Here is a 21,521-nt window from a genome sequence, read left to right on the forward strand (position 1 = left end):
TATTACATTTATAAATAACACTGGTCCACTAAAAAAGATTTTTTTTTGCTCCATGAACTTTGAAAACTGATTTAGAGTAATTTTGGGGTACTGAATTCGAATCTGACCTCAAATTTATCCTATCACGTCAGGTTTGTGAGATATGATAATAACAAATTGTTAGTTTTGTCAAAAGTGGAAGATTTGGCGTTGCGTTTGCCACCAACATATGCAGTGCTATAACGAAACGTTACTGTTAGACAGGCCAAAACTACCTAAATAAGATTACTGGAAAAGCATTGCCATAGGCCTGCTTTAATCTTTATGGTTTCATGCAAAACATTGACGGGGGGAGGGGGTCAGTTATACTTTTAGCCTCCCTTTTAGCTTGTTTTTACTGTCTTGTTAATACTGTTGCTTAGAAAACAAATTGATATCACAATAGTTGGTGGGTGTATTTCAGCTACTTATGCACTACATGGCCTGGATTTCTGGATATACCACAATGTGTATGTGCAATAAACGCAACGTCAAATCTTCCACTTTTGACAAAACTAACAATTTGCTGTTATATCTCACAAACCTGACGTGATAGGATAAATCTGAGGTTAGATTCGGATTCAGCACCCCAAAATTACTCTAAATCAGTTTTTAAAGTTCATGGAGCAAAAATCGTGTAGACCAGTGTAATATAATCAAACAGGCAATTTAACTTTTGAGGTTAACAATAAACTTTGCTAACACCACAAATTAGGTCTCACAATAAACACATATATTAAGTTACTATACTCATACAAAAAACAACTAAATTCTCCAATTCACCTAGAGTTTGAAAATTTTTATTTCTTTTAAACTTTAATTTTTAAATTTGTCATTTTTTATATTATGTGTCCTTTATTCTGACACAAAAATGTATTTCAACGACTGTAGAGTATCTGCATTTACAATCAAACGAGTTGAAACTGTCAATACTTTGCAAGTGGCAAAATATAAAAACAATGATATTGAAGAATTTGTTTACGATCAGTGAAAACCGCTCTTGGCAGGGTTGCCAATCACGATGCTTCATGCACTACCTTTTCAACAATAATTCAAAAGAAATCCAAACGTTCAGTCCATTGTGTACGTATTGAATAAGCTCACAAAAAGCAAGTGTGGTTATTTTTAGAATTGATACTGGTGAAAAGCACCAACTTTATTGGCTGGGACAACAGCGTCACCAAATGAACATTTAAAACAAGACGTGTGATGCAGTAGAACTTCCTACATTGGCTTCGTAAGTCCACTCACACCTTTCATTTCAGTTGCAACCACAGCCGAAATAAACTGATAATCTAACTGGTTTGAGGGAGCAACACGTTTCCGTAACGCAGATGCTGGGCAATCTTTGTCTTTTTCAACCAATGCGCCGATGATTGTTTTAATTTGTTTACAGTTTTTAGGACATTGACGCAGTTTGTTTGTCTCGGATTCAAGATTGGTCAACTTGTTTTTACTCTTGACAGAAATCAGGGACAACCGCCTCTTGTGGCCTGGCGTGAAAGCTCCAACCGTCTTTGTGTCATTTTTCCCCAGAATGTTCAAAAGTATTTTCAACGATTCAGACTCGGACCTTATATTTTCAATGTTAATTTGAGTGTTTCGGCCCTGCACCACGCAAGAGCTTGGTCTTCGAAGTAATTCAATAATTTCTTCGTGATGAGACATTTCTGTAATAAACATGCAAGAGAGAGCAAATTGAACATGCTCTTACCCAGACTGCACAATCTGTCATTTTTTACACTGATTCAACGTCTGCAGACGTTGAATCAATGTAAAAGTGATGGATTTTGCTGTGACTACGGTCACTTAAAACACAGCTACAAAGCACAAAACAAATCCAGTAAAAAATTAAGTCGTTTTTGTTGTTTCAAAATCAAGAACCACTGCAAAAGTCACACCGGGTTAAGATAGAGAAGACGAGATAAGAAATTTGAAAATAAAATTTCTTCGTTTTCAACGACATGGCAGTGCTTCAAAATCAACATAATATTTTACTTTCAATGCGTTTTTCACATACGTATTCATACTGAGTACCAGCAAACTACAATGCTGATTGCTGCGGCTAGAATTAGAAAAAGAATTAATTGAAGAAAGCTTAAGCGCAAGCAATGTATTCACAAAGCCAAAGATATAGCTACAAACTACATTACAACACTGGCATGCAGTGGACATGCGAACCAGTCAATACCTTTTTTACTACCCCGTCCGACCGTTTGCAAAAAGTTAATTGAGCTTGACAGTTCTTCAACTTTATCTGTTAAAAAGAGATGAAAAATGATGTAACTAAATGTCTTCACTGCTCTTGAAATTGCGCTACTACATGCACAGTGCACACTGCACAGAAGGTGCGTTCACGTTTCATACATTGTATCAATGACCTTCTTCACAATAAGCTTTTGTATGATGACGAATGATGCAATACACTACGTTAACACCATACGCCAACTGCATATTATTATTTCACAATTGTGCACTGTGAAACACCACCTCTCAAGGACTATTAAAAAAACTAAGGAAAAAAGAAACGATCAAGAAACCGAAATTACACTTAAATCAAACAAAAACGAATTGTTGAGTTAGTGGGAACAAACAAAGTGGATTAAGTGACATTAGTTTCAAAAGTAAAATAAATATCACTGCTTAAAAAGTATTGGTAGCTATTGATAAATAATATGTAGAAAAATAACATGTTTTTATGGAGATGATAATTTCTAAAATCAACATACAATTGCAGGATATTTACGGTGGTGAATACCTGAAGTTTTTGAACTCACAATTACATCACAGGAAGTAGTTTCAAAGTTACGAATTTTTATTGACGATGAATACACTCTAAGTACATACAAGATAAAATCAAAAAGGTAAAACAATACAACACGTTTGTACAAGTGTGCAAGGTGTAGGCTGCTAACAGTGAGAGGCAACAACCCAATCGGTTACTGGAGTTGTAGACCAAAACCGCGCTTCGAAGATAAAAATTTCGAACTTTCGAACTAAATTAAACGATTTCAGACAAAGTATACTGACACGTTTAAATTTTACTACAGTGAATGCACGCACCAAGGGAATAGTCTAACAAGAGCTTTGCTCGAATTTAAGAAAATTTTACCGTAACACAAAGCAGTTGTAATGATATTGCACCTAAAAAAAATTGAAAACATCGGAAAAAATTTATTTGTGTTGGCAAGATGACAGTGGTACATAATAGCCTACCTCATGTTTACTATTATTGCTTATATATTATCAAAAACGTTCACATTTTAATAAATAGATTAGAGATGGCAGGCCAACTCAGTAATCAATGTAAACATCATGAGCTCGTCTCTAAATATGAAATTCAATATTTCCATTCGGCACCAATTAAAAATTTACATTAAATATACACAGCAGTAATAGAAAATTCACTCCATATCGTACCATTCCTTATTTGGTTTATTAAAACTCTTACATAGTCAATAGTCATTGGAAAACCGTTGCGATTTGATGGTATCACAAATTGAGGTAAAACACGTTATGCAGATAAGCGAACATTGTAATTGCAAGTTCAAACCATTCTTACAATAAAAAAATTATGACTAAAATGACACTGTGAAAAATTTGCCATAATTTTAGAATGCCCGCCCCGATAGCTCAGTTGGTTAGCGCGTAACTTCTGGAACGAAGAAGCTTCAAGATCAAGCGGCGCTGGTTCGACTCTCAGGGTGTGCGCTTGAGCAACGCACGTTAAGGACTGTTCTCCATTCAGTCAACACTTCAACAATCGGAAACTTCACTCTGTCAATCTCGGTGACTGGGCCAGCGTCAGTGATTCAAAGCCTCTCCAAGTATGCGAAACTGCCAGGATTAAGCTCTGCAAGAAGCTTTCTTAGTCCGAGAATAAAGATTCAATCAATCAATTTATCAGAAATAATTGAAGATAAATGCGAGCATCGTAATTTTGTGGAATCCAATTCTGGTCGTTCATCGCAAAAGAGGGCACCACAATAAAAACGAATCCGTTGCTTCCAGGAAAAACAGTTGGCAGTAAACTGTCTTCATTCTTTTATCGCAAACTGTTGTGATGTTTGGCATTTTTACATGAATCTATGCCGTAATTCTTTTCCTCTTCATTGGTAAGCTTAATAACATGCCGAATATATATTATAGACATAGAATTGGTAATCATTAAGCCTGAAGGTGGTCACGAAGATTGGCTTCCTTGCTTTCCCGTCCAATTAATCTAAATCTTCAACCACTGGGCGTAAGCCTGGATACGATAAACAAACAATTATCTTCATTGGTTCAACGTCAAAGAAAAATATTCAAACTAAACCGTCGTATCTAAAGTGCAATCAATAAAAAACTAGATGCGTTGAAAAATTTGCCTCATGCATTTGGCGACCATATTTTGTAAAACAATGAATAATTGGCATGGACATAATTCTAAAAAAGCCGTCATACAAAATAAAAAGTCACACACAAGCAGTGACAAACCTGAGTCGGAAAAGCTTTCACTAGACATACGCTCTTTGCCTGAAATAACAAAGTTGCCACAACCTGTCAGAGAAAAGAAGTCTACAACAACAAATATTCTATTTCAAAAAGTGATCTTACTGCACACCAATACCTGCCTCGATAACTCAGACAATTAAACACCGATTCAAATATGAATAAGATACTGAAGAAGCCGGTGGCGGTGGCGAAGCGAAAGCTTTATCAATTAATTACACAAGTTCCCGAATCTGAATATTTTGTTTAATTATTATGTTTAATCATTCAGTTGTATCCTAATGAAAGATCCTTTGATTACTTCTCATCCTCAATAACACCGAGGGACCAGAACAGAGGTTGAGAGACATCAGCTCCTATTTCATTACTTTTGATAACAAGGTACGTACAGTTTACAAATAACCTCCTTTCTATCGGCAAAAATTTTCTTTTCAGTCAAATCAATACTTAGCAGTGTCAGAGACTTGGCCAAAATCAAGAGGGAAATTTGTATCTTAAAATCATCCGGAAACTTAAGAGAAACTCAACACAAATAGAACGAAAGCTCTCCATTTTTGAGCCTTTGAGGATTTGCTAACTCCCATGTACACATTGCAGGTTTGTTGGTACAATATAAGAATGTTAATTCTCACCAAAGTCTAGTATTCACGAAGAAAGGAAAATGGCGCTTGCGAGAATCGATGGAACTAACCAGCTAAAAAAACTCTGCTGTTTTATGATTCAATGTAAATAAAATGAAAGTTTCCAGATGAGAAGCTAAACAGGTGGGATCCCATCCAACGAACAGAAGGATTTCTAAAGATCTCAGTGCTACGAAATCAGCAACGAGTCGTAACTCAATCAAGAGACTTGTCTGCAATGCCGGTGATATACTGTGAGCTGCACAGTAGGGTGATGACTAAAAAAAAAATGTTTTTGCCTGCTATGGGAATCGATGAACTTTTTTATGTGTACCAAGAATGTGAAATTTTTTTTTGAAAATTTTTCAAAAACTTTCCGCACCAATTGATATTTCTGACGTCACTTGGGTACATTTTTCTCCTTTTTTATTCCTTATGCATTGTTTAAACTTGTTACAGACTCCTTACCATACTAAAAAGGTGGCCCACAGTATGGTGAACATTTTGAAAAAAAAATTGTCGAAAAAAGTCAAGGGGGTTCTGAGATTTTACCCTTTTTGTCATTAATTTTCGCAACAGCGCCTCTAGCGGAAAATTTTTAATTAGTGTAACTTCAAGAATTCTTAAGCGATTTCGGTAAATTTTTTTGTCAATAAGCTCATTTTAAATGCTGAGGAGGTTTATTGTTACTTTATTTTGATATATTTTTGTCACTAGAGGGCACTAGTGCTTTATATCTGAACTGATAGCCTATAAAGCTAGACCAGACATGAGTTTTTAATAGCATTGGAAGTTGCTAATAATTTAAAAGAATAATTGAAATCATTTGATCTGTTAATTATTAGCAGCTTGTTGCACTGTACATAAAATCTTGAAAGTGTAGCCTAGTCTATTTAATGGGCCTATATCATGCAACTTATCATGCAATTGAATTCAAGTTAGCCTAGTTATCGGGTTAGTTTTTTAGTTACCAGTATTGGGTTTTGGAGTTGGGGCTGCTTAACTGGTTGTTTTGGATTGCATATCATGAGTCCAGCAAAGATGGCGATTCTGAAAGTGACAGGGCCTCCAGTTATTTCGAGAGCACAATATCAGAAGAAGAAGAAGATGGGTTTGAAAAGAAGATGAGATCGTCAACATTGTCAGCAACAAAAATGGTGGTTCGCCATTCTTTGTCCACGCACGAAGCATCGGGTGTGTGCTCCACTCTGAATGAAGAAGGGGTTACTCTCCCTACTCCATCGCAGTCTGGCGTGTGACGTAGTGTTATAAGAGCTGGAAACAACGAAAATGATAAAATAAAGTTGCTGTTGAAAGAAGGAAAATATTACTGTGTCCATTTTGATGAAAAAAGGTTGTCTGGGGAGGAGTTTCAGGTGGTTTGCCTCCAAAGAGAAACAAATGAGGTCAAACTTGGAATACTAAAGTGCAAAAGTGGATCTGCTCAAGATATTTATAATGAATTGGAACGAATTTTGAATGAATATGAAACCTGGTCCAGTATCAAAATGATTATTTGTGACACAACCGCTGTGAATACTGGTCGACTAAATGGTATAGTGGTGAAATTACAAACAAAAATGGTAGAGATGGGACTGGATCGACCACAATATATTGGATGTCAACACCATATACTGAACAGAATTCTGAAGCATGTCTTGGATTTCTTTGTCAGCAAACATTCCACCAAACCAACTCTGAATTACAAGTTTATTGATGATATTTCCGAAAGATATGAAGAATTGCAGAGAAATTACAGTGGAGAAGTTTGTGTCAACATCAATGAAAATCCTGGTTGGAGAGATGACTTTAAATTCTTATATGAGCTGCGTCGCTCTTTATAATTGTATAAGGTGAGCTAAAATTTGAACATGCTGTGCTGTAAGATTACTAAAGAATTTCTAATAAATCAATTTAAAATTCATAATTTTACAGTTGCATCATGTTTTTCCTCAAATAAAATGGAGAAAACTATCTTCTTTGCACAATGCTAGATGGAATTCACGAGCAATTTATACTTTAATTGCATACTTCTTGATCCCACAATGGAGAGGAAAATTAGAAATCCCATGTCACTTTATTGTTAATGGATGGCAAGAGCAATGGTTTTCTAACCAAAGATACTCAGAGGAGGCATACCCAAAATTGTTATTGGCTGTTGAAGGAATCAAAGTAGGTAAAACTAGTGTTTAACCTTATTGAACCGTGATATTTTGAAGTAACTTTGTGGTACCGGTACTATTTATATCATAAAAGCATCATCCTCGTCAAATTTGTAGCCTACTCTTGAATAGCCAAAACAATGTTTATGAAATAGTTCAAGGTTATACCGGACTACCAATACCAACAGTAAATTAGGCTTTAACAAATATGTTTTATGTTAAGTGTAACGGTGCACTGAAATGCTTGAAAACACATTGGAACCAGGATTGCTCTGTTCTCGACATCCTTCGCTCGAATATGATTGCTGAAAGAGCTGTTAAGCTGATAGAAGAACTCCATAAGTGCACCAAAGAAAAATATTTGAGTGTGAAATTTGTTGCATGCAACAAATTGTAAAGCTGTTAAGGACAAAGTATTGTGTGTATTAATACTTTGTGCACCTGTACTGCATCTAAATGATTTTGTCACAATAATACAATTTGCCATTCATATTACTAAGTAACTGATTGTGAGTCATGTGTAGTAGTGTAGTACATTAGGAAAATAAGTAGAGTAATTTTTACTGATTATATTGAAACATTGCAAAAGAACTTGGAAATATACGATAAATTTGGGTATCATGCAGTCGATTTGAGGATTTTGCAAGTTTTACACAAAAAAAACAAATTACTGCCATCTAGTGATAAAAATGCAACAACTAACAAACTACCAAGTCACCCAGTATCAAAAATAAACCATCTGACAAAAAAATTTGTCGAAATCGCTTAAGAATTCTTGAAGTTACACTAATTAAAAATTTTCCGCTAGAGGCGCTGTTGCGAAAAATAATGACAAAAAGGGTAAAATCTCTGGACCCCCTTGACTTTTTTCGACATTTTTTTTTTTAAATCTGCACCATACTGTGGGCCACCTTTTTAGTATGGTAAGGAGTCTGTAACAAGTTTAAACAATGCATGAGGAGTAAAAAAGGAGAAAAATGTACCCAAGTGAAGTCAGAAATATCAATTGGTGGGGAAGGTTTTTGAAAAATTTTCAAAAAAAAATTTCACATTCTTGGTACACATAAAAAAGTTCATCGTTTCCCATAGCAGGCGTTTTCGATTTCCTCAAAAAAAAATTTAGTCATCACCCTACTGCACAGCCCTCTTCTACTAACCGCCACCACCATCAAAAATAGTAATGGTCATTCAGTACTCTAATCACTAATTGCCAACCAAAATAGGGCAACATTATAGCATTTTTGAGCCATTAAAAAATCTAAAAAAAAATAACTTCAAAACATGAGCTGCAAGGCTATACAACAATACGTGCGGTAAATCTGTACGCCAATGTGCGGTAAGACGTAGCAACAGTAGGGAGTATAACAGCGTACCATGATATGTACGCGAATTAAAATAGGATAAAAAAACTGCTTTTTAGATAGGCCATCCGTCCATCAAACTTAACAGCATATCGACAAACAAATACAATAGAATTTTTTTACGATTTAACACTCACGTTGATGCAACTTCTGCTGACGTTGAATCGATGTAAAATAATTAATTTGCTGGCTAGGTCAGTATACTTAAAATTAAAACTGAGTTTGAGCAACATATCCACCTGGTTTTGTTTCTTTCACATTGGAATCATCAACTTCAAGGGACGGAATGCGGCCCGGCATACCGGGGGCTTTATGCGAGTGTCGAACCGGGCTCGGTGGGGCGTCTAAAGAAACAACTGCTCATAAGTTCCTATACGACAATTTACTAAAATAGTATTAGAACAAGCAACAAGACTAAGAACAAGCAACAGGATTAAGTTACTGAAAGTTATGGAAACAGTGCATACTTGCACCTCATCGCAAAATACATCTTACGGGTACGGCACAGTAGCAAACAATTGTTCGTAAACAGTTGTTCGTAAAAGTAATTCTTTGTAAAACAATTCTTCGTAAATCATTTCTTCGTATACATCAATTCTTCGTATAGGTGAATTGTTCGTAAACAGGTGATAGGTCAATTATTCAGTTGTTACTCAGGGGCGCCGGAAGCGGGGGGCATCATGGAGGGGAAGGGGGCAATGATGCTCTTTTAAGGTCATGTAAGCTACTGCACATTTTGCAATATAACAATTTCTGCTATGCGCTTTTAGCCTAATTATAATTTCATTTTTGCCTCAAAGTAATATTTACAGCTCAAAATTCTGCAACACAGTAGGTTAGCCTACATCATTATAAAATAGCATGATTGATGTCCTTCATTGTATACCAGACACTTGTATCATTACTCGATAGTGAGCTGATAGATGAGCATTATCGCTATATCTTATCTTAAAACTTTTTAAAAAATTGACCTTTCAGCAACAAAAGTGCCCGTTTTCATAATACTGCCCCCTAGCCAAAATCGTTTCGGCGCCCCTGTTGATACTCGTGCAGGACATTTCCTTTGAAAATCCTCAAATTTCCAATAGCCCAAGTAGTTTCTTGCCCTTGTGCGTTAAGTGCACTATAATCTTTGTAACAAAGCTGGCCACCATACAAAAGTTTTGGTTTTTCTTTTTCGCTGCGCACAAAGTGCAATGCTATTCTGAATCATGGAGTCTACACTATGTCTGCTCGTCTACAGTACGTCACATCTTTAGCATAGGCTATACGCTACCCTAATTATTATTGTAACTGTTTATTGTAACTAATTATTGTAACCGTTTTACGAACAACTAGTGTTACGGTCAATTGCATCCACGAAGAAATGCTTTACGAAGATTGTGTTACGAAGAATTAATTTTACGAACAAATGTTTACGAAAAAAACGTCGGACACCCAAAATAATGGAGCACAATACAAGCAGGCTGAAGTTTATGCATAGGTTTCGACTTGGCAGTTCTTAGTTGCGTCAAAACGTTTCAAAATTCCGTTGCAAGCAAAACAGAACAAGATACTGCCAAAGAAAAGGTGCATCTGCATGTGGAATTATGACCACTTGCTACGAGCACAATCGAATCATCGTAAACAGAAAGGATCAAAAAATCTTACTTAAGTTTTGGTAAAAAAGTGAGGTGCGCAAGCAGATTTCAGTGATGAACGATGGTTGTCAAATAATGGTGCCATCGTTCATTTAAAAAATTCTTTGTAATAGTTAAAGCTCTATGAGTTTCGTAGGCTATAGTGTATTAAATACATCACAAAAGCAGTCTCAAATATATTGCAACTTGTAAGGGTGTAGTTGGAAAACAAAAAAATAAATTCAACATAACAATAGTGATGTAAATTAGTCTCTGACAAGTCAAACTGCAGCCGAATCCTGATTGTTTGCTTAATTAAGCAGTTAATTAAGGCTAAAACAGGTCGTTAATATCTACATTGTGAAGTAAGCAGTTAATGTGCACAGCAGAAAGAGTTATTGGAGTTTTCTGTAAAGTAGGTCGTTGCTCAAACAATAAACAACGTCTTTTCTACATGCTTAAAGCGGAATGGTCCGATTCGGTGAGTCCAATCCTTTAACGGGGGATTTTTTTAATTTTTTTTTTAAATTATCGGGTACCGTAGCCTAATTATCATTGCCGTTTTAGAGTTAGGGGTTAGAGGTTAGGAACTCACCGAATCGGACTCACCGAATAGTAGCAGACTCTGTTTAAAGACTGTTTGTGTAAGCCTCACACCATAAAATAGTTAACAAATCAAAAAACTAACTTCATCTATCTCCTGATATATCAACCATCACCAACTGAGTGTGTGCAATCAAACGTTGTAATTACAAAACAAAAATTACAACAGCAGCACAAGTTAGTATAAATGACACAGTGATGAAAAAGCAAAAACGACACCACGAAAAAGAAACGAAAGCAACTTAACATAAGCCACTACCTAGACAGCAAATCAGTCAATTTTTACATTGATCCAAACAACGACGTCTGCAGACGTTGAATCAATGTAAAAAAACAACTGATTTGTGTCAGAGTAACTATAATGCTAACGATTGACGACAAATCTCAAATTGTAGCATTTCGTCTTTAAACCATCTTTGACCAAAACTTGCAAGTTAACGAGCAGCAAAAGTCTCTTCAAATATTCGGTGTGACACCTTAAGAAGCCACTTCCAATAATCCTTTTCAACACAAAAGAACCCCGCATCCAGGTCACCATCACCAAGGTACATGCAGAACTCAAGCATTTGTTACCAGTACCTGGCTCATTTAGTTGGGAAATGCTTTTTTCAGCATTGATCTGTGATTGCTCAAAATGGCTCTCTGCAACAGAGGAATCAATTTAGAGCACATCATCAAACTATTTCGTTTCTGAAAGAAAAATGTTTAAAAGCATGGGTTACTGAGAATAATTCAGATGATTGGAGGCAAACAAACCTAGTAAGAATTTGAATTGCAAGGAATAGCAATTCCTTAAGTCAAAGCGGCAAAAAATCAACATGACAACATACCTTGACTACATGCAGGTTCTGCTTGTATCGAATCATCGTAAATCTGTTGATAACTCTGTTGAGATTGAGATTTCTGCATGTATAGAAGGTGCGTCTTTTTAAACTCTTCTTTGGATACATTATTAACTGTTTTTTTGTTCTCTAAAAAGTGCCGAAAGAATTTCACTTTGCTTCTTACATTGTCTTGAGATGGAGCGTCCGAGTAAGCAACAGCTACAGAATGGCTGGAGCCAGTTGATCCCTTTCTGAACCTTTTTAGCATGTTTTTAGTATGTCTAATTCGATCATTCTCACTTTGAAATTGATTAATTGAATCAGCATCGGTTTGAGGTGGTTCTCGTTGAAAACTGTCAGATTGAGGTGTAACCACTTGACCTTCATCAGAGTGAGATGGACTGGCTTGAACATCATCAGAGTGAGATGAACTGGCTTGAATATCATCAGAGGGAAGTGGACTGACTTGAATACCATCAAATTGAAGTGGACTGACTTGAATACCATCAAAGTGAGGTGGACTGACTTGAATATCATCAGAATGAGGTGGACTGACTTGAATATCATCAGAGTGAGATAGACTGGCTTGAACATCATCAGAGTGAGATAAACTGGCTTGAATATCATCAGAGTGAAGTGGACTGACTTGAATATCATCAGACTGAGATGGACTGAATTGAACATCATCAGAGTGAAGTGGACTGAATTGAACATCACCAGAGTGAGATGAACTGGCTTGAATATCATCAGAGTGAGGTGAACTGGCTTGAATATCATCAGATTGAGATGGACTGACATGAATATCATCAAAGTAAGGTGGACTAACTTGAATATCACAATGAAATGAACTGGCTTGAATATCATCAGAGTGAAGTGGACTGACTTGAATATCATCAGAGTGAGGTGGACTTTGATTATCATCAGAGTGAGATGAACTGGCTTGAACATCATCAGAGTGAGATGGACTGACTTGGATATTATCAGAGTGAGATGAGCTGACTTGAATATCATCAGAGTGAGATGAACTAGCTTGAATACCATCATAGTGAAGTGAACTGGCTTGGTAACCTTCATGTGATGATGAATTGACTAGATATACTTCAGAGTGACTGTCATTGACTTTAGGGTTGACTTCAAATGCAATTTCTTGAAGATTTCTTAAATAACTTTCATCAAATGCGGTAGAGTGGCATTCGTCAACCTCAAACGAAGAAAGGGAATATCTTTCGAGTTCAAATGCAGCTGTGTTTCTTTCCTCATCTTTCCTTTGTTGATCTGAAGAACAGTACGTATAATGCGCACTTCCATGCGAGCGTTCAAATAAAACAGAGTCACAAGCAGATTCTTCATAATAACGAGCGACTGGAAATATATAATACTCACCATTTTCATTTGGAAGTGACTCATTTTGAACACCAACGGCTCGAGACCTTCCAGAGTTATTTGAAACATCCTGACTGAAACTACTTGGATTAGATCTTGCATCACTTGATTCAGTCACAGTATTTTCGTCCGTATGTGGGGTATTCATTTGGTTTAATGAAACGCCATTCAAAAGTACTTTTGGTAGATTAGTATCGTTTTCTAGTTGTTTAATGTCCATTGCGACTTGCAATTGCTTTTGCTGGGCAGCCTCCCTTGCAAGTTCATCTGAAATAAGAAGATATGGTTGACAGGATATTGTAGCTACAAGTTTGTTTAAATTGCTCAATTGATCAAAAATTTAGACACGACTGAAGCGATGACAAACTATCAAAAATAGCTCATTGTTTAGGAGAGAGCAGAAATAAAGACTTGACAAAAAAACTAACATAAACTGATTACAAATGAAAAGTATAATATAAGCTATTTACAGTATATAGGGATGCGTCATTGGTTCAAAGCCTCTACATAGATGAAAACTGCTACGACAAAGCTTTAGAAAGAAGAGAGGTTTTCGCAGTGAGAGCATACATATCTGTTCAACCAATCAATCACTAGTGCTAGAAATATCTCTATTAATAATAAGTTAAAATACTTGTCAAAAAAAAAACGTTTGAAAGTGCAATAAAACGATTTATGATGAAAATGACGTACAACGATAAGAAATCAAATTCAATCTTCGATGCTAAGTGAATAGAAGAAAGTTTATAGCACAGAAGCAATCAACTTTTCAAAGTAGGGAGTCAACTAAAAGTGTAAATTTTAGATATCAGATCAACCAAAAAATTCAAACCAACATGGTTAAAAGTTTTTCGTCAAAAATGTGCAAAGTAAATAAAACCTTGTTTGTAAGAACCATGGCGACCTTTTTACAAATGCCATGACAACGTGCAAGCTTCAAATATGACTGCAGGCCGATGAGCTCAAAGACAAAATCGCTAATATAAGTTGATAGTTTGAGTAGTAGTTAATAAATGTAGTCTTTTTGTATATTTTGTGTGATTTTGAGCTATTTTTGTGCTATTGTTACCAAACAAATAATGGACTGGATCTTGGCACTTGTGCTGAAAATCGAAAACGTATCTGGTAGCACTGATAATAAGAAAGGATTTGTCAGTTATAATGAAAATTAGGAGTTTTGCAGTGATTTGATATTTAGTGATCACACTTTCGCAATTTGGATTCTCAAAACTATCATTTCAAAAAGGTACACAGCAGCGGTTCTCAATCGGGCATCCGCAAAGCGTTTTCAGGGGGTCCGTGAAAGTATTCAAACTTCCGGCATGATTGATAAATTACAACATTTAAACATTGTTTGTTGTGTATTAAGCTACAGTGATTCTCAAACGTGCGTCTTGACGCTCTGGTGGGTCGTTTACAATTTCAAAGTGGGTCGCACAAAAGTTCAGTTTCCTAACTCACCAAAAATCATTCACATACAAGGAGTTACGGTAATTCTTTTCATAAGGCTATATTTATGTTCAACTTCATTCTGTTGAAGTAGCAGATTGTTGATCAACGTTAGTCAACAGCCTACTACCACTCACAGTTTTGCCATAACTGTGATTACAACGAAATATTGATCACAAATGAAAAAAGGAAAACTCTTTGTAAGGGTCACAAATTCTATCAAATTCCAAACTAATTTATAGAAAAACATTAAATCAGCATATAAATTACTAATTTTTGATTCTTTGTCCCAAATCAGAGTTCATAACTTTGTCAATGTCATCAATCATCAGAAGTGCGTCGCGAATTCAGCTAATTCTTCTCACTGTGTCGCTTCAAAGCTTATGAAAAAATTGTTTCCGTTAGGAGACGCAATGTACTAAGCTTTCAGACAATCTTTTTAGAGGTCCGCGAAATCAACGGCACTTAAAGGGGTCTGCCAAGACAAAAAGTTGAGAACCACTGACATAAAGTTAATTCAGCTTAGAGTTCAAAATCGAAGTTACAAGGGCCTGTTTTTTCTCAAAATGTCCCCAATTCGATTTTGGCAATTCAAAGTTAGGCTGTAAGAAGAGACATACCAGTCGTACGGGTGCCATAAATAATGCAGTCACGGGTTCCAATTTATGCAAAGACACCTGCCGCGTCTTCGTAATTGTAGCTACGTGGCAGCCATATTTGTTTGACCATATTCGTTTAACCAAAGATCATCATCATTTTCAGCTTGTGAGAGCCCACTGCAGAGCGTAAGCCTTCCCCTTTTCATGCCAATTTACATGATTATGTGCTAGTTGGTACCAATTGGTTGTATTGCATTGTTTGTCAATGTCGTCCCTACATCTCACTTTTGGTTTTCCTTTCTTTCTTTTGGCTTCTCGTGGTGTCCATGTTGTTAATTTTTTAGTCCATCTATTGTCCTGATATCTTGCTATATGACCTGCCCAGGACCATTTTAGTTTCTTGATTGTGCTTAATATATCTCGTAATTTCGTTTGGTTTCTGATCCATTCGGCAGTCTTTTTATCTCGCCATGTTAAACCCATCATGATTCGTTCATGTGCTCTCTGCATAGTTCTTAGTTTAAGTGTTAATTTCTTTGTAAGGTTCCAAGTTTCTGCACCATATGTAGCGGTTGGAAGGATGCATTGATCGTAGACTTGTTTCTTGAGAGAAAGGGGCAGTTTTGACTTAAATATCGAACTTGCTCTTCCGAAGGCTTGCCATCCAAGTGATATTCTTCTTTTGATTTCATTTTCTTTATTGGAGTTGGTTGCAATTTTTTGGCCAAGATATATATAGTGATCAACTTTTTCGATAGTCGCTCCGTCCACAAGAATATTGCTGCCGATGTCTGCCAGTTTGTTAAACATAACTTTCGTTTTGTTAAGGTTCATATGAAGGCCAATCTTTTTGCTTTCTGTATTGAGTTCACTTAGCATTGTTTGTAGTTGTTTAGGTTGCTCAGATATAAGGATGATGTCATCAGCAAAACGTAAATGGTTTATGTATTCACCATCAATTTTAATTCCTTTTTTTTCCCAGTTAAGTTGCTTAAAAATTTCTTCTAAGGTTGCTGTAAAGAGTTTTGGAGATATTGTGTCACCTTGACGTACCCCTTTTTTAATCTGAAATGGTTCAGAGTCTTTGTGCAGTCGAATTATAGATGTATTTTTCGCGTAAATGTTTTTGAGAAGTTGAGTGTATGATTGGTCAATTCCCTGTTTTTCCAGTGCTGAAATAACAGCTGATGTTTCAACAGAATCAAACGCTTTTTTATGATCTATTAGTCCAAGGCAGAGTGGGATGTTATATTCGTTTGTTTTTTCAATTAATTGGTTGATAGTATGCAAGTGGTCCATGGTTGAAAACCCTTTCCTAAAACCTGCTTGTTCTCTCGGTTGTTGGTAGTCCGAATCTTTAGCAATTCTGTTGGTAATTACTAGGGTAAAAAGTTTGTAAATTGTTGGAAGAAGACTAATCGGACGATAGTTTCCCAAGTCTTTTTGGTCTCCCTTCTTATGAAGAAGTATGATGATAGCATTCTTCCAGTTGGAAGGAATTTGTCTTGTTTTAATGCATTCCGTAAACAGATGGGCAAGAGGTGATGAAATTGTTTCTTCTGCATAACCAAAGACAGCAAGCCGAATATAAAATTAAAAACTTTTGAATCTGAAAATGTTTCAATGAAACCAAACCGCGCGTTTGTACGTTGTTGGAACGTTTTTTGAGGTTGATTCAAAGTTATGATCGTTAAAATTAAATATTTGTTTGAGCAGGATTCTCACCCTACTTTGTTGACTTTGGTGGGCCATGACAGAAAATTGTTGTTTTACAACGAATGGTTTTACATCATTGAAGAACCTTTTTACAATATTAACAAACATTGATTAAACATAAACTCAAGAATTTCATTGGCTGGCAACCACACACATCAGATAATGTTCTGGTTATTAATATTTCGAGTACTTTTACGTGACCACGCATCAATTACTCCGCGTTCCACAGGCTTCAATTAACAAGAAGAGAATTCCAATGTTATGTTTTGTCATTTTAATTCCTATTATTATGTGAAGTAAGGGGAAGGCCTTCACTCAGCAGTGGGCTACCACAGGCTGAATATGATGATGATTATGTGGAGAAGCTGTGCATTAAATAAAAAACACTAATGGGTGAAAATTTAGAGAAATGATCTTTAAGTTTAACGGCGCAATTCCAAGGGTTCGATTAATTTTTTTTACATGACAAAACTTTGAAAACGTTTGAGTTTCGCTGTACAATACTTGATTATTCCAGTAACCAGCATAATACTTTGTTTTTGTGGATAGTGTTAGTCCTTATACTTGGCTGTCTGCTCGAGGCTAAGGCCTTCTGAAAGTCTCCTGTAGCACCCCAGACAACAAAATCCATCATTTTTACATTGATTCAACGTCCATATACGTTGAATCAATGTAAAAATGACGGATTTTACTACCTGGGACACAAAGTATGACCGCATGATGCCCACCACACGTTTGAGAGGGCGTTTGTAAGAACGCTGGCTTCGACTGATCACACAGATTGTGGTCAAGAAGAAAGATTCGTACGACAAACCATTGTCATCAATGAAACCGTAGTTGGTTGAGTATAGGATGCATTGCCGATCAAACAGCAACAGTTTACCGGCCTCATTCTACTGCAACGAAGAGAAATCGATTTCGCTACAATAACATCTTCACTCTTCAGTCTCACAACGTAATAAAGTAGTTGGTTGACTTCGTAGCTTGTTTTTATGATTGTAATACCACAGACAAAAATTTCTCTTGTCTTAAGTTTAACCTTTAGTAAACCTTGTTGTTTGATATTTTTGCACTATTTATAAGACGTTCATGGCCGTCAAAAACAACTATCATAAAAGCAGAATCATTTTGAAAAAAAGCTCTAATGAAGAAAGCGGTTTTGTTACATAAGTTTCAAATGCAAAATACAGTATTGTATAGTCAAATATTACAAGACTCACTGGGTGAGCTGCCTGTTCACATAAATGAATACCGCGCCACTGACAACGCTTTAAAATTTCAAATATCGCCAACAAAGATCAGAGGTTTGATTAAGAGGCAAATGTTGTTGTAATTGAACAATGTGCGCTGACATCCATAAGAGTTGGACGACACAGCCAATCAATCCACTGTTAAGCTGAAGCCCAGCCAACAAGTCAGTCCTTTTTTACATTGATACAACGTTTACAAACGTTGAATTAATGTAAGAATGATGACCTATTAAACTGGAAGTGAATCGCTTCATGAGGCAATTGGGACATGTTGAAATGATGTTATTTTGTGTTAAAACATAAAGCGATACAATGGGCTAACTAAGCTAACACGCAACAGGCAAACGTATTATGTGATGCGCACTGAATAAATGGATATATGTCAATCACCTGAACGATTGTTATATTTAAACTTGAACCTTTAAGAAAACCTGTTTACCACACAGACGCGTCCTGACATATTAAGTGAAGGTAACGACCTTAGTGAAAGGCAATATAATTTATTTATGTTGAAACTATGTGATTTATTAAGCTGTGGAAAAATATACGGTTGAACGACCAAAACAAGAATAGCCGTTGTGATTGGCACGATGATAGGCCACACTGTTTGTTGGCAATGGAAAAAACTGTTTGCTTGCTTAAATTATAATGAACTTGCAAAATGAAGAGTAAATTTTTATTGGCTTAAGAATCTATAACAAAAATCCATTCCCGCAGCAAACTGAAGATATTGAAGTTATTTTCGTTTGTTGAAAGAAAGCCAAAGTGAGGTTTAATAACTAATATACAGTGTATGGTTGCCGTGGAATTTGCATCCCAGGCAGCAAAACTTGGCATTGTCTATGATTTGTAATGTATAGCAACGTCGAAACAACGCAAAATAATAAATTTTTCTGGCCAAGGTGAAACACCCATTGACTAAACAACACTTGAAAAGCGCAAACAAACAGTAAACGCTTTGAAATGTTTGACGTCTGGTAACGTTGAATACACGAAAACAACTTGTGCTGCCAACTTTGTCCGAACAACTACTACCGTGAATTAAACACAAAGTCATTGACTCCAACGAATTTCAAATCATTCCAGTGTTGTAAATTAATCAAAACTCACTAGGTGCCCGAAAGGTCAAAAATTATTCACTGACCAAACGGCCAGCAAATCAGTCCATTTTATATTAATTCAAAGTCTGCAGATATTGAAAAAATATCAAGAAGGAACTGGTTGTTGGTCAGGCAAACGACCAGTTCAACAAAGCGGATCAGTCTTCAAAGGTTCAGCTGCAAATGTTGAATTAGAAGTTTCGATGTGAGTTAAAAAAAATGGAAGTGATTGTTGGTTCTCGCGAGCATATTGATACTTCAATTCATTCTTTCCCCATAACATCAATTCATTTCAACCAAATTGTTTCAGCTGATAAAGCACAAAAGGATATTATACTATACCTATATCTTCCTCCTCTTCATTAGACTCTGTTGCGTCACTTTCAGATGAGCTACTGGAAACCACACCAATGTCTTGGGGTTCTTTTTTGTCAAATGTATCTACACATATCGTATCACGTGATAATTGATTTCGGTCCTCATGCTCTTGTTCATGAGATTGTTCGGCAGTATATCCCACTGCAGTGTCTCTGTTTGACGATAACCCTACAACAAGCAAAAGCGTCATTACACAAGTAATGCAATCTATCCATTAGTGTGAAGGTAAGTTTAAAATTAATACATTTTGAATTGATGTAATAACATTTCAGTGGTAAAAATCTATAAATCATTTAACAACCACAGCAGAGAAAGCTATACGTAAAATAAAATGTTGAAAACACACGAAGCATGTGCATGCGCGATCACACATTCAATCAAATAGAATCACTTCTTTAAACGTTGTTTGAATGTTTGGCAAGGATCGTATGACACCAAACAAGTGTTTGTTGGCTCCACAGGAAAGCATCTCGTGCAGAACTAGTTGCCATTTTTACGTCGTTTTAACATCTAGCAACGATGTAAAAACGGCAACTTTTTCTGGCTGAGATACAGACATCAAGCAAAAAATAGAATGAATCAAATAGGCGTAATCACTGATCAATCGACAGCGGAAATACAGCGCTATCCCACAACAGTGTTGCGGCGGCAACATGCTTGAAATTATGAGGATGTTGTGACATGCCCAGGCATAAATAAACCACTCTCTTGTGATGACCAAGCCAGCAAAAGCTTCCTTTTGTTAACTGGAAATGTACAAACACAAAATAACACGAAATTTTTAAGAAATCCGTCATTTTTACATTGATTCAGCGTCTGCAGAGGTCGAATCTATGTAAAATGACGAAACTTGCTGACTGGGTAACGGTTGTTATGAGGTCAAAGTATGGGTCGGAGCAACATAAACGAAAATGCAGTTTGTAAAAAAGATCTTACTTTATTATTTCGCCATTTTTGAATTCTTATGACGATGTAAAAATAAGCACTACATTTGAAAACACGGTTTTGTAGCGCTGGTTCAAACTTCGCCGTAAAGAAATTTTAACCAAGTTAGATACATAGATATATAAATAACCATTGCAATAATGCTTCTTCAGTGACTATAACCGAATATTAAAATGATGACCAAGGAACTCTTTTCTACTGAAAGAAACAACTTTGATTTACACAAAGGCAAACATGTTTGTGGTTACAACTTACAAGTATTGTGTAATATTATAACAACGTTATGGCGTCCGATTTGAACGCGCACAATCTCACAGTCCCAGGCAAGAGCAAACATTTAGCCACGAAATGTCGCACTAGTTGTGCATGTAATAATAGCAACACTTTTTTTAATTATCTTATGGTGATTCAAGATATTTTACAGTATGTTAACGCTAGACTTTACCAAAAATGAGCGTTTTGATGTGTTCATGCAACGTAAATGATGAACGTTTTACATGAAATACAATAAGCAACTCCCAATTAAACTGTTGAGAAGGAGCGATCTTCCTGGCGTCAGCACTACCTGACTACTCACTATAGAACAGCGAGCATTGTGTTTCGCTAACCATACCGGTGTAGCCTTCACACTAGCCAGTAAGATTTTTCCAAAAACATGTGTTTCTCGGCAGTTGAGTGTAGCATGGATTGACAGCGATAGACATGTGTTTCGCCCATGACGCTGAGCTCATCACCAGTATCGCACCACTAATTCATGCCATGTAGTTCTCAACCGCTGCTTTTGTCACTCAATTGAATCCTTACCTTTGTTGTTTTCTTTCCACAAAGGTAAGGATTCAATTGAGTGATTAAAGCAGCAATTGAGAACTAAGTGGTATGAATATTGGGGTCTGCTACTATTCGGTGAGTCCGATTCGGTTAGTCCGATTCGGTGAGTTCCTAACCTCTAACCCTAATACGGCAATGATAATTAGGCTAGGGTACCCGATAATTTAAAAAAAAA

General features: G+C 36.3%; 2 protein-coding genes across 3 annotated transcripts in view; both read right to left on the bottom strand.

Moving 5' to 3' along the window:
* The window catches only part of LOC145777782 (synaptotagmin-like protein 2), a 49,041-nt gene that overhangs the window by 12,121 nt on the left and 15,399 nt on the right, over positions 1 to 21,521 (bottom strand). For both annotated transcript variants that reach the window (XM_082589230.1, XM_082589231.1), the window contains 4 exons: positions 19,538 to 19,741; positions 13,082 to 13,348; positions 8,892 to 8,996; positions 2,210 to 2,275 (listed from right to left, as the gene is read on the bottom strand). In XM_082589230.1, coding sequence (XP_082445356.1) covers positions 2,210 to 2,275; positions 8,892 to 8,996; positions 13,082 to 13,348; positions 19,538 to 19,741 — 642 coding nt within the window. The remainder of the gene's footprint in view (positions 1 to 2,209; positions 2,276 to 8,891; positions 8,997 to 13,081; positions 13,349 to 19,537; positions 19,742 to 21,521) is intronic.
* LOC145777783 (uncharacterized) lies at positions 10,896 to 11,834 on the bottom strand. Its single transcript, XM_082589232.1, has 2 exons — positions 11,705 to 11,834; positions 10,896 to 11,516 (listed from the first exon to the last, which is right to left on the bottom strand). Exons 1-2 carry the CDS (start codon positions 11,781 to 11,783, stop codon positions 11,239 to 11,241), a joined length of 357 nt encoding a protein of 118 aa, XP_082445358.1. The 5' UTR covers positions 11,784 to 11,834; the 3' UTR covers positions 10,896 to 11,238.

This window comes from Aplidium turbinatum, chromosome 9 (genome assembly GCF_918807975.1).
Source record: "Aplidium turbinatum chromosome 9, kaAplTurb1.1, whole genome shotgun sequence".
NCBI lineage: Eukaryota > Metazoa > Chordata > Ascidiacea > Aplousobranchia > Polyclinidae > Aplidium > Aplidium turbinatum.

Bases quoted from the DNA above. Each gene is read 5' to 3' on its own strand.
- LOC145777783 (XM_082589232.1), bottom strand. From the start codon at position 11,783: ATGCAGAAATCTCAATCTCAACAGAGTTATCAACAGATTTACGATGAT. The intron at 11,517-11,704 runs GTATGTTGTCAT...CCTCTGTTGCAG, and splicing joins AGAACCTGCATGTAGTCAAG to AGAGCCATTTTGAGCAATCA.